The sequence below is a fragment of the Plasmodium knowlesi genome (genome assembly GCF_000006355.2).
Source record: "Plasmodium knowlesi strain H genome assembly, chromosome: 7".
Taxonomy (NCBI): domain Eukaryota; phylum Apicomplexa; class Aconoidasida; order Haemosporida; family Plasmodiidae; genus Plasmodium; species Plasmodium knowlesi.
Genome location: NC_011908.2, coordinates 1,079,943 through 1,093,687, shown reverse-complemented (window position 1 = coordinate 1,093,687; position 13,745 = coordinate 1,079,943). Strand labels below are relative to the sequence as shown.

General features: G+C 42.3%; 2 protein-coding genes across 2 annotated transcripts in view; both read left to right on the top strand.

Annotated features, from left to right (window-relative positions):
* Nucleotides 1–711: 711 nt before the first annotated feature.
* On the top strand, nucleotides 712–4,900 carry PKNH_0724600 (tetratricopeptide repeat protein, putative; the record flags this gene model as incomplete). The annotated part of the gene is made up of 2 exons (XM_002258502.1): nucleotides 712–4,711; nucleotides 4,863–4,900. The coding sequence occupies 2 exons, from the start codon at nucleotides 712–714 to the stop codon at nucleotides 4,898–4,900; spliced, it is 4,038 nt and encodes a 1,345-aa protein (XP_002258538.1).
* A 4,137-nt stretch (nucleotides 4,901–9,037) lies between these two features.
* The window catches only part of PKNH_0724500 (SICAvar, type I), a gene marked incomplete at both ends in the record, with an annotated part of 28,276 nt that continues 23,568 nt past the window's right edge, over nucleotides 9,038–13,745 (top strand). The window contains 2 exons of the mRNA XM_002258499.2: nucleotides 9,038–9,139; nucleotides 9,267–10,101. Of these exons, the coding sequence (XP_002258535.2) occupies nucleotides 9,038–9,139; nucleotides 9,267–10,101 (937 nt within the window). The remainder of the gene's footprint in view (nucleotides 9,140–9,266; nucleotides 10,102–13,745) is intronic.

Sequence of the window (13,745 nt, the reverse complement as noted above, 5' to 3'; positions counted from 1 at the left end):
AACGATGCGAATCCCCCGCCGTGCGAAGCAAAAGCCTGCATATCAGGAACCCGCCCGAGTGTCATTTCGAAAGGGATGCTTTCGAAGCGCACGTGGTAGTGGCGGATGAACTCTGAGGTGCGTGCACGCGTTCATATGAGCGTATATACGTGTATACACACATATATATTATACATATAGGAGCTACAGAAGGATGTCAGTCTACCCGGCGCAGCAGATGCAGAAAAAGGAGAGCAAGTCGAATCGCACACAACGGTAATGCGCGTTGAGTAGAGGAGTTTCCCTATTCGTTCGATAGTAGGAATCTCCACCTGCCTTAACAGGAAGTTGCCTACAGAAGGAAAGGCGTTTAGCCGGCTTGCCAGAAAATGCAGTAATGCTGAGGGTATGTCTCATTTTTGCGCATTCCGCGTGACAGTTGTGAGAACGAGACGTATACGTGAGAGATAAATGAGTGCCACCTGACGACTATACGAAGTTTAAAACCGGATCCACTTTTCTGCGTGTACATTCGCGAGGGTGTTGTATCTCTGTGAGGTGCAACCGTTGCCGAGTACAGTGTTTATAAAATATATACTTAAGAATAAGTAAATGCACTGAGTCGCACGTACTTGAACGTGGACCCTGAACTATCCAACCTGCCGACCCCCTCTACACACACACGCACGCCTGCGTGCGCCTGCCTAATGCTACGCCCGCAAGAGACCAATAATGAGGCTGAAAGACGCGCGTGCAGCAATGAACAGCATGACTAGCCCAAGAAGAAAAAAAAAAAAAAAAGAAGAAATATTCTTTGAATACATACGGAATAGCAACTCACAGGCCATTCAGCTGTTGAACTGGATATGGTTGTACTGCTTTTATCAGAAGATAAAGACGTTAACAAAGAATGTTCGAGAGCTACAGAATGGAAAGAGCAGTGGTCCTCTGCTAGTAAAGTACCTTTTGACACTGCGCTTAAACATAGACGATGCGTATGAGTACTTTCGGGCTATTTTATCCACCGCATTAAAAATATATGGCGAGAAAAAAGACCAGTATATCTTACACATCGGGAACGCGGTGGGTAGGCGAAACAATTTCTCCGTACATGAACCCCTGTGTGATGTGTACAGCGGAGATTCATATTTGAAGGACCTTCCCTTTCGGGAACACTCCTACGTGAACAACATTATCGACATTTTCTACGCGGAACGCTGCGACCGACGTGACGACCAACCTGATGACCAACGTGGTGAGAGGGAGGCTCTGCATAGCAGCCTAGAAGTCGTTCGAATCTGCATCAGCAACCTTTTCAAAATTCTGGGCGATCTGCACAGATATAAGTGTTACTTCTTTGAAGAGAACAGAGAAAAAAATGAAATGAAAGCGTGCATGAATTATTACAAGGCACTGAGTTATTATAGATACAGTGGGCACCTGTTCAATCAGCTCACGCTGCTGTACACGGGGGGCAACCCGATAGAGTGCCTGTTTTTATACTTCCTTTCGTTGATCGCGGTTAAGCCTGCTCCCAACAGGGACGCCCTTGTCATGTACATGGAGAGCGTCCTCAACGGGGGGAAGAGCTTGGCCAATTTGTTAGCGCGCCTACGTAGGGGCTCCTCCCGAAGGTGCGAACAGGGCCAGCAGGACGGAAGTGTCGACCTGAACAATGCGGTATGCACTCCTTGCCGCGGCGAAACGTCCTGTAAACTGGGCAGAGGCATATTTTACATCAAAGCTGAGGGAAGACATTTTTTACCCTCCATGAAAGGCAGTGAGAGGGGGACAAAGGACACCATCTACTACCAGAGGGACAAGTATCACGGCCATGTGAACACCAGAGTTAATGAAAAGCACACAGAGCGGAGGAGGGAAGGAGGTTCCAACAGTGGACAGGGGAGCACGAAGGAAAAACTAACCGAGAAAGAATTAAACGAAGCCATTATTAATTTCTACATGAGCTATTTCAAAATTGTGAAGTTACTATTTTCCAAAATTGATATGAACAAATTTGAAAAAAAAAAAAATAAATTTATTTACTACACCAATAGATACATAAAGCTGCAGTACTACAGTAGAAGGGAAGATACCTTGATGCTAAAGAATATCATCCTCATAATCTTTACGCTCCTAAGTTTAGTTATATATGTTACCAAGAATCAACATGACCAAGGGCACAAGGACCCAGGGGGCTTCCTTTTCTATGGCAATATAAACGTCTCAAAGTACGTATACAGAAAGGAGCAAATTTATTTTTCCTTTCTTTTGATTCATGAGCTGTTATTGTCATGTGAAGAATTTTACGCAAATTTTTTCCCCAGCTACTTGTCTGTTTTTATATACGTGCTTTACTGGTTTCGAAAGGAACCTAGTGTTTGGGATGGGCGCTTGGTTAATTGCACCGAGGAGGACAACCGAGAGAGGGACCACCTCGTGAAGCAGTACCATGAGGATTACCGTGGAAAAAGCGTCTACGGGAGCAGAGCCATCGGTACGGAGAAGACAACTTTTCACTCCACCGCGCGGAGATCTCCATGGGGGGGAAAGAGGGATGAATCTCTTTTTTCCAAACAAAGCAATTATAACGAAGTAGTGAAGAACTCCTGTGACGACCCCGAATTTTCTCACAACAAAGACATAATAAAAAGTATCAAAGATTTATTAATGGGCATAGAGGTGAGGGAGGAAATGCCCCTGAATGATAATTCTCTACTGCGCTATAAACTGAGGGAAGATTTTTATATCTATCCTTTTTTGAGTGGGTTGCATTTTAGGAGTTTAGAAGGGGGGGGAAAGTATTCTACTGGGGGGGATTGTAAGATGGCTTCCTCACAATTGAGCAGTCTTTCCAACGTGGCCTACCCAGAAATCAGCCCAAACAAAGTTGATATGAAGTGTAGCCAAGTGCCCTTCGAGGGAGGTAAACAGCGGGGAATTAGCCGTCACACCAATTTTGACGAGTTGAACGAAGAAGATGTAGTCCTTTTGAAGAATCCATTGTTTGTAAGGGCGAGCAGCATGTGTACGAACGGGGAGATGGTAAACCCGAGGGATGACGTAGGGAACGGGCTAAACTGTTACAACGATTTATACGAGCTATCCTCCATCAGTGGAAATAATGTTCATTCATCCGGACGAAAGGATGGAAGTAATGACGGAGGGCACGCAGATGAGAGTGTTTCTTCTGGGAATGCTAGTAGGACAGGGAACAACTCCCGTCGGTGCAGCGATGGTGGGGTAGCATTTAACGCACACGGAATAGTGCACCCGGAGGAATGTTATAAAGGAGACCACTACATTGCAGCAGTGTATGATATCCCAAATGATGAATTCCTGCAGGAGGTAGGAAATCGGGTTCGAATTATGCGCTTTAGGTCGCTCACCCAGAATGAGTTAAAGGAGAGCGACAAGGAGAGTAGGCATGTCCGTAACGTTTGCAAGAAATATTTGGATGCACAAGATAGGGAGGAGATACACCACGATAATTACCCCAGTGAGGAAGACGTAGGGGACATACCTCACGTGGCAGGCGTAGCATCTCCGGAGGAAGGAAGCCAAAAGTACACCACGCCCATCGTCGCAGGAGTTTGCAAGAACGAAATGAGCTGCACCATGAGCCGAAGCGATGATGACAACAGAGCGAGCAACCTCATGAGGAACCATCAAAACGGAGTGCAAGATAAAAGCCACCGAAGTGGCAGTTGCGAAGTTTGTCCGGATGAAGGCATAAGTCAGAATGATTATTTTAACTATTCCGTTTTGGAGAAATTCCAGCAGGATAGGGTGGATGCCTCAGCATCTATGCCGAACGGTATTGTAGAGAACGACCGCAGTTGCAAGCATCTCCTGGGTGGAAAATTCAATTCGTCCAACGAGATTGCCAAGGCAAATGACAAGGCCAGTTTGGATACCAGTTTGGACACCAGTTTGGAGGACATGTTTTGTCCGAGTTCCCCAGCTGAGGCAGATTCCATCCTAGGCGACATGGCCGAATTGGCGAGGATTCCTTTCGAAGAGAAGTACCTTCTTAATGGGGAAGGTCAAACGCATGAAGCGATGGGAAACAGCACCGCGGGGGATGAATTCCAGATGGGGAAAGGAACGCTTGCTGTGTGTAAGGGCGATAGCAGCCCATCTGTATATGAACATGCGGAGCCTCACCATATGTACAACGGGAAAATGTGGATGGAAGAGGGAAACTCAACAATCCGAAAAATGGTAATCCTTGATGGAAAAAACATTGGCACGAGGTACCAGGACAATTACAAAAAATATTTCGATTCATTTAGAATAAAAGTGGTTCTAGATTATTACAAAATTAAGAAGTATGTAGTGAAGATAGTCCTTCCGGAAGAGTACTTAATACGCGGGAGGAATGATCTCCTAGGAGAAAACTCCAACAGTAGTTACTATGACGTACGGGTACACAGCAGTATGGAAGGCGATGATTTTATTCTCACGGGGAATGACTTGCTCTTTTTTCAGAATCTTCACATTTTAGGATGTTTAATTGTTCACCCCTTGGAAAGTTACTACCCGTTCTGCGTCAACCTTGTGCAGAGATGGAACTCCTGTTTTGTAACAAACGTAACTCTGTCTGAACTTAATATGAAGATTCGGGAGTTCGATCAGCTTCCCCTGAAGAATATCGCGGCGCACTTTATATCGTACACCTTTCTGGGCGATGATTTTCTACCCAACCCGACCTTTCGATGGCCAACTATCTGTAAGTTCCGGGCAGGCATAGTTTAGCGCCCACAGTGATCCCTTTATAGTTTTTAATTTTTTTTTTTTTTTTTTTTACCCCTCTAGCTATACCTGTACCTTTAGCTTCCTTACACACACTCTTCATACCAACAACCCGTCCAATGTTGCAGGTCGTGGGCCCTTATTGAAGGCCACTGTAAATGAATGAGTGCACAAATAGATGTCTCATCAGAAATCGTATTTTCTTCTTTTCGGAAAAGTGATGGAAGCGGGTCCCCTTCTCTTGCTCTACTTGTGGGTGTTATCGATGTAAGAGTGGGAGGTGATCTTCTGTAGACTCGTTTTTTGGACGAGTACATGAATTTCTTTGGTGCGGGTGGAAAATATTCCTTGGGAGGGGAAAAAGTAAGTATCAAGTGGATTAGGTTTATGAAGGCGGAAAGGATATGAACAGTTGGCGAAGGGGGAGAAAAATTTATGGAGCGACAGTTACTTCCCAGAGCAAGCAGCCCTATCACCGATGAACGGAGTATCTCAAATGATGATCATACGTAGCCAGGAGGATACAGCAAGTTGGAAGATTGTCCGGCCGAAGTTCAGAAGAAGAATGCGTATAATCTGGATTTATCATTCCTCCCCCCCTCTGCTTAATTTCGTTTCCTCTATAATTTTTTTTTTTTTTTTTCTTCTTTTATTTTTTTTTCCGTTCATTAAACTCCTCCAGAAGAGCGAGTAATAGAGTCGTTACCTGTAGATGCTCCTGTATTCATTTCTTCCCTTCAATGTTATTTTTAAAAGGCACCCCTATCTTTTTGTACATTCCTTTTACATTTTAATCAGGAATACCCTCCAAAACTAATCTCCTTTTTTTTCATTTTTTTCTTCTTTTTTTTTTTAATTTCTTCTTTTCCGGTGCATTGCTTTACGTGTCCTTTCAGCTATTTTTCTTCCCTTAAACAAAACATTCCTTCTCCTAAACAGAACATTCCTTCTCTTAAACAGAGCATTCCTTCTCTTAAACAAAACATTCCTTCCCTTAAACAAAAATTTTCCTTCCTTAAACAAAAATTTTCCTTCCTTAAACAGAACATTCCTTCCCTTAAACAGAACTTTTTTTCCTTGAACAAAACATTCCTTCGCTCTAAACCTTCTTCCTTTTCCCCCTTTAGAACTTCCTTCCTTTTCCTCCTTTTAAACCTTCCTTTTCCTTCCCTCCCCCTAAACCTTCCTTTTCCTCCTATAAACAAAACATTCCTTCCTTCCCTCCCTCCTTAAACAAAACTTTTCTTCCCTTCCCTCTGAACAAAAGTTTCCCTTTCCCTCCCTAAAGCAAAAATTATCATCTTCCTTCCCTTAAACCAAACATTCCTTCCTTCCCTCCCTAAAACAAAAATTTTCAACTTCCTTCTTCCCTCCCTAAAACAAAAATTATCATCTTCCTTCCCTCCCTAAAAAAAAAATTTTCAACTTCCTTCTTCCCTCCCTAAAACAAAAATTTTCAACTTCCTACTCCCCCCTCCCGAAAACAAAAATTTTCAACTTCCTCTTCCCTCCCTAAAACAAAAATTTTCAACTTCTTCTTCCCTCCCTTAAGGTGGTTAAGTACCAGGCCATATGTTATTGTTGTTCTAAAGAAAACGAGGAAAAAGAACCTTTCCTTCCTTTCATTCCCCGTTTAGGAAACCTCCCTTCTTTTTCCTTTTCCCTCCTGAAAAAACATTCCTCCCCTCCCTAAAACAAAAATTTTCAACATCCTTCTCCCCTAAGGAAGCTAAAATACCAGGTCATATTTTATTGTTATTCTAATAACCGAGGAAAAAGAAAACCTTCTTTTTCTTCTTACATTCCCTTCCCTTAAATCAAACATTCCTTCCCTACCTTTAAACAAAACTTTCCACTTCCCTTCCTTAAGGTGGCTAAAATACCAGGCCGTATATTATTGTTCTAAAAAAACCGAGGAAAGAACTTTCTTTTCCCTTTCCCCCTTAAAACCTTCTTTTTCTTCCCTGTAAAAACTTCCTTTTCTTCCTCCTTTAAGAAACCTTCTTTTTCTTCCCTCTCTAAGAAACCTTCTTTCCTTCTATCCCTTTAAACCTTCTTCCTTTTCTTCCCTTTAAACCTTCTCTTTCTTACCCTTTTAAATCTTCTTTTTCTTCCCTTTCGACCTATAAATCTTCTTTTTCTTTCCCCCTTAAGAAACCTTCTTTTTCTTCCCCCCCTTAAAAACCTTCTTTCTTTTCTCCTCCTTTGAGAAACCTTCTTTCCTTTTCCCCTTTTAAACCTTCTTACTACAGTTCCTTCGAGAAATCTTCTTTCTTTTTCCTCCTTTAAACACCAACAGAAAAAAAAGATTCTTTCTCTTCCCCCTAAAGGTGGCTAAAACACCAGGCCATATATAGTTGTTCTAACCCTAAATGGAGGAAGAAGAACCTTCTTTCTCTTCCCTCTAAAACCTTTTTTTTCCTCCTTTAAAACCTTCCTTATCCTTTCCTCCCTTAAGAAACCTTCTTTTTTTTCCCCCTCTTAGAACCTTCTTTTTTCCTCACCTTCTCCTCTATGAAATAAAAAAAAGAAAAAAAAAAGAAAAGAAGAACCTCTCACCTTCCCTTCCCTCTCCTCTCTTAAGGACGTTAAAATAGCAGGCCACACTATTGTTCTAATAACCGAGGAGAAAGAACATTCCTTCTTTTTCTTCCCCGTTTAGGAAACCTCCCTTCTTTTTCCTTTTCTTCCCCCCTTCGAAACCTTCCTACTCCCCCCTCCCTAAAACAAAAATTTTCAACTTCTTCTTCCCCCTAAGGAAGCTAAAATACCAGGTCATATGTTATTGTTTGTTCTAAACCTAAACGGAGGAAAAAGAAAACCTTCTTTTTCTTCTTACATTCCTTCCCTTAAGGTGGTTAAGTACCAGGCCATATTGTTGTTCTAAGAAACCGAGGAAAGAACCTTCCTTTCACCTTCCTTCCCTTAAACCAAACATTCCTCCCCTCCCTAAAAAAAAAAATCTTCAACTTCCCTTCCCTCCCTAAAACAAAAATTTTCAACTTCCCTCACCAATAGGGAAGCTAAAATACCACGCCATATATTATTGTTTGTTCGAACCCTAAACGGAGGAAGAAGAAAACCTTCTTTTTATTCTTACTTTCACTTCCCTTAAAACAAACATTCCTTCCTTCCCTTAAGGTGGTTAAGTACCAGGTCATATTATTGTTCCAATAATATTGGAAAGAACCTTCACCCTTCTTTTCAAAACTTCTTTCTTTTTTCTTTTCTTCCTTTTATTAACAAGCTGCCTGCCTGGAAGGAAAAAGAAAAAAAGAAAAGAAAAGAAAAAGGAGAAGAAAAAAAGAAAAAAGAGAGAAGAAAAGAAAAAGAAAAAGCTGGAAGGAAAAAAAAGAGAAAAGAACGAAAAGAAAGAAAAGAAAGAAGAAAAAAAGAAGGACGGTTAAACGTGGAAGGAAAAAGAAGATATTTAGAGTGAGTTCTTGGGCGAGCGGGGTAAATCGGTAACAGGTAAACCGGTAACTAGGTAACAGGAAGTAACCGGTAACAGGAAGTAACCGGTAACGAGGTAACGAGGTAACGAGGTAACGAGGTAACGAGGTAACGAGGTAACGAGGTAAACCGGTAACAGGTAAACCGGTAACTAGGTAACAGGAGGTAACCGGTAACAGGAAGTAACCGGTAACAAGGTAACGAGGTAACCGGGTAAAAAGGTAACGAGGTAACGAGGTAACCGGTAACAGGAGGTAACCGGTAACAGGTAAACGGGTAACCTATAACCTGTAACTGAAAGGAGAAAAAAAAAAAAAAAGGAAGTAGTCGTAGTTTGAAGGAGTAGTTCCAAAAAGTAGTAGTTTCCAAAAGTAGTAGTTTCCAAAAGGAGTAGTTTCAAAAGAAGTAGTTCCCGAAAGAAGTAATTCCGAAGGAAGTACTTTCCAAAAAGAAGTAGTTCAAGAGTAAAGAAGAAAAGAAAAGAAAAGCAAAGGAAAAAATATATATATATATATATATATATATATATGTATGTATGTGTATGGAATTGAAAGGATATATATAGAGGAATATTTTGTAGCAAAAAAAAAAAAAAAAAAAAAAAAGTGTGTGGGGAGTGCAGGAGGAGGAGGAAGAATATATATGTAATGGTTTTTTTTTTCTTAATTGTATATATAATATATATATATATTTCTTTTTTAATTCTATATATTATATATATATATATATATATATATTAGTTCTATATATATATATATATATATATATATATATATATATATATATATATATATATATATATATATATATATATAGTATGTAATTTTTGGTTTGACGACGAAGACACACAATGGCAGCATCGACGTCAACACCCAGTGGAGGATTCCTGCAGGCATGGCTGCAGCAGTTATCGAGTGAGGGGAAATTGACGGGTGATGCAAGCACCATTAGAGTAAGTGAATATGTGGTGATGTGGTGTCCTGATGACGGCAGCATATATACATATGTGCACACTCACATGTGCACATATATATGTATATATATGTATGTGTCCCCGTCTCCCCTTTTTTCCTATATAGGAAAACATGAAGAAGGATTTAGAGGAGACATGGAAGAAATTAAGCGAGTGGCTCCTGCAGCAGGAGTCCAATGAAATAGCAGGGTTCTGTGACAAGAAGAACGGAATGTGGCCAACGAATAAGGGACCACAGTTCTGGCCATGGTATATGGAATTATTATGTAACGCTGTATTAGAAATAAAATATTTCATGAGTGGTATAAGAGCAGAGAGGTTGGGGAAGGATGATGCGGAGGATAAGGCAGCAGTTATTACACGTATCGATGATTATGAAGCATATCGTCGTTGTATTGTAGGCGCCGTTGCCCTTTCCACAATTTATGGCGATCATTGCGGGCTGACGTACGTCACGGAGAAGGTTGAAGGGGACATAATGGAAAGAGTAAAATCTACATACAGTAGTCGGGGGGTAACGTTCGATACATGCAAAAGTATTACGAATGCGGATTTAGTGCTTGGTAAAACGCTTCTCCAGGATAAAATTGATTTATGGACAAATGAGAGAAGGAGGAAGAATGACGGATGGAGGGTGGGGGGGCAATTGTGGAATAGGAGGAATCAGCGTTGTAGAAGAGGCCATGGGCAGGAGGAGAATCTGCAGAAACAGAGAAAAGATAATGCAAAAAGTATGGCAACTTTCCTGAAACTGGACGACAGCAAAAATTCTGGTCAGAATAGTGCATTTTCCTTAGCAGATGTCCTAATAGTTGGCGACATGAAATTAGACGAAGGCAAGTTGGAACAAGTATTTCAGGATGCAATGGAAGGAGGTACTGCCTCCCCGGATGTGAAGAAAATGATGGAGAAGATAACGAATTTATCCCAGAAAACTGAGGGTAAGTGTCTTATTATTAATGCATTAATACATTATTACATTACTAATATATTACATTATTAATATATTACATTATTAATATATTACATTATTAGTTTATTACATCATTAATGTATTAATATATTAATATAATACATCATTAGTGTATTACATTATTAGTGTATTAATATATTACATGATTAATGCATTATTAATATAATATATTATTAATGTATTACATTATTAATGTATTAATGCATTATTAATGTATTAATGTATTAATAATGTATTAATGTATTATATCATTAATGTATTACATTATTAATATATTAAAGTAATAAAGAAAAGAGAAGGAAAAGAGAAGGGAAGGAAAGGGAATTGGAAGGAAAGGGAATTGAGAGGAAAGGGAATTGGAAGGAAAGGGAATTGGAAGGAAAGGGAATTGGAAGGAAAGGGAATTGGAAGGAAAGGGAATTGGAAGGAAAGGGAATTGGAAGGAAAGGGAATTGGAAGGAAAAGGGGAAGGAAGGAAAAGGGGAAGGAAGGAAAGGGAATATGAAGGAAGGGACTTAAGGGGAAGGGAGTGAAAGGAAAGTAAGGAGAAGGGAAGGAAAAGAAAAGGAGAAGGGAAGGGAAGGGGAATAGGAAGAGAAGGGAATAAGAAGGTTTAGGGAAAAGGAATAGGAAGAGAAGGGAATAAGAAGGTTTAGGGAAAAGGAATAGGAAGAGAAGGGAATAAGAAGGTTTAGGGAAAGGGAAAGGGAAAGAAGGAAAGGGGGAAGGGAATAACAAGGAAAGAGAAGGGAAGGAAAGGAAAGGAAAGGAAAGGGGAAGGGAAAGGAAGTGGAAAGGAAGTGGAAAGGGCAGGAAGGAAAGGGAAGGAATGAAGGAAGGGGAAGGAAAGCAATAGAAATGGAAGGAGAAGGAAAAGGAATAGAAGGAAAAGGAATAGGCGGAAAAGGAGTAAAAGAAAAAGGAGTAAAAGAAGAAGGAGTAAAGGAAAAAGGAATAAAACGGGAAGGGGAATGAGAAGGAAAGGGAATGACAGAGAAGGAACAGAAAGAGAAGGAAGAAATAGAAAGAGAATTAAGTGGAAGGAAGGAAAAAGAAGGAAAGGGAATGAAGGAAAGGGAATGAAGGAAAGGGAATGAGAAGGAGAATGGAAGGAGAAGGAAAGGGAAGGGAAGGAGGAAGGAAGGGGAAAGAAAGTGGAAGGAAAGGAGGAGGGGAAAGGAAAGGAGAAGGGGAAAGGAATGATGGATGGGAAAGGAAAGGAAAGGAAAGGAAAGGAAAGAGAAGGGAAGGAAAGGGAAGGGGAAGGAAGAGGGGAAGGAATAAAGGAAGGGAAAGGGAAGGAGAAGGAAAGGGAAGGAGAAGGAAAGAAAAAGAAGGAAAGGGATTAGGGGAAAGGAGAAGGAAAGAAAAAGAAGGAAAGGGATTAGGGGAAAGGAGAAGGAAAGAAGGAAAGGGAAAGAAGGAAAGGGAAGTGGAAAGAAAGAAGGAAAGGGAATGTATGTGGGGGGAAGGAGAAGGAAGGGGAATGAAGGGAAGGGGAAGGACATGGAAGGGGAATGAAGGGAAGGGGAATGAAGGAGGGGGAAGGAATGAAGGAGGGGGAAGGAATGAAGGAGGGGGAAGGAAGGAGAAGGAAGGGGTGATTTAGGAAGGAAGGGGTGATTTAGGAAGGAAGGGGTGATTTAGGAAGGAAGGGGTGATTTAGGAAGGAAGGGGTGATTTAGGAAGGAAGGGGTGATTTAGGAAGGAAGGAATGAGAAGGAGAAGGAAAGGGATAGGGGAATGTTCTGTCTGAAGGATGGCAGGAAGGGGTGATTTAGGAAGGAAGGGGTGATTTAGGAAGGAAGGGGTGATTTAGGAAGGAAGGAATGAGAAGGAGAAGGAAAGGGATAGGGGAATGTTCTGTCTGAAGGATGGCAGGAAGGGGTGATTTAGGAAGGAAGGGGTGATTTAGGAAGGAAGGGGTGATTTAGGAAGGAGGTGGAAGGAAGGGGAAGGAGGTGGAAGGAATAAGAAGGAGGTGGAAGGAATAAGAAGGAGGTGGAAGGAATAAGAAGGAGGTGGAAGGAATAAGAAGGAGGTGGAAGGAATAAGAAGGAGGTGGAAGGAATAAGAAGGAGGGGGAAGGAATGAAGGAGGGGGAAGGAAAAAGAAGGAAAGGAAAAGGTGGAAGGAAAAGGGGAAGGAAAAGGGGAAGGAATGTGGATAAGGAATGTGGATAAGGAATGTGGATAAGGAATGTGGATAAGGAATGAAAGGAGAATGAAGGAGGAAAAGGAATGTGGAGAAGGGTTGTGGATAAGGAATGAGGAATAAGGAATGAGGAATAAGGAATGAGGAGAAGAAATGAGCAGGGAACTGGATGGTGGTGACCGGATGGTAGAAACCGGACGGTAGTGACCGGATGGTACTAACCGGACGGTATAGACCGGATGGTGCGAACTGGATGGTATGAATCGGATGGTATGTACCGGATGGTATGAGCAGGATGGTACGAACTGGATGGTATGAATCGGATGGTATGTACCGAATAGTATGAACCGGATGGTATGATCCGGATGGTATGATCCGGATGGTACGAACCGGATGGTATGAACCGGATACTACACACTAACCTGATGGTATGATCCAGATGGTATGAATTGGATGGTATGAACCGGATGGTATGAACCGTATGGTATGAACCGGATGGTATGAACCGGATGGTAGGAACTGGATGGTAGGAACTGGATGGTCGGATGTGGATAGTAGTAACCGGATGGTATGGACCGGACGGTATGGACCGGACGGTATGAACCGGAAGGTATAAACCGGATGGTAGGTACCGGATGGTGGTAACTGGATGGTAGGTACTGGATGGTAGGTACCGGATGGTATGAACCGGATGGTAGGTAGCGGATGGTATGAACTGGATGGTACGAACCGGATGGTATGAACTGGATAGTATGAACCGGATGGTGGGAACTGGATGGTGGAAACTGGATGGTGGGAACTGGATGGTGGGAACTGGATGGTGGGGACTGGATGGTGGGGACTGGATGGTGGGGACTGGATGGTGGGGATCCGATGGTGGAGACTGGATGATGGAGACTGGATGGTGGGAAGTGGATGGTGGGAAGTGGATGGTGGGAAGTGGATGGTGGGAAGTGGATGGTGGGAAGTGGATGGTGGGAAGTGGATGGTGGAGACTGGATGGTGAAGACTGGATGGTGGAGACCGGATGGTACGGAAACCGGATGGTAATAACGGGATGGTATGAACCGGATGGTATGAACCGGATGGTACGGAAACCGGATGGTAATAACGGGATGGTATGAACTGGATGGTATGAACCGGATGGCAGGGACGCATCCCAGCATCCCTCCCGGGAGGGGAGAGGAAAAACTCCTCGAAGACGAAAAACCGGATACAACACAACAACCGGGTAGTAGTAACCGGACGGTATGAACCGGATAGTATGAACGGGATGGTAGTAACCGGATGGTAGTAACCGGATGGTAGACGCCGGATGGTAGACACCGGATGGTAGACGCCGGATGGTAGACACCGGATGGTAGACGCCGGATTGTAGGTAACTGGATGGTAGGAACCGGATGGTATAAAGCGGATGGTACGAACCGAATGGTAGTAACCCGATGGTGTGAACCGGAT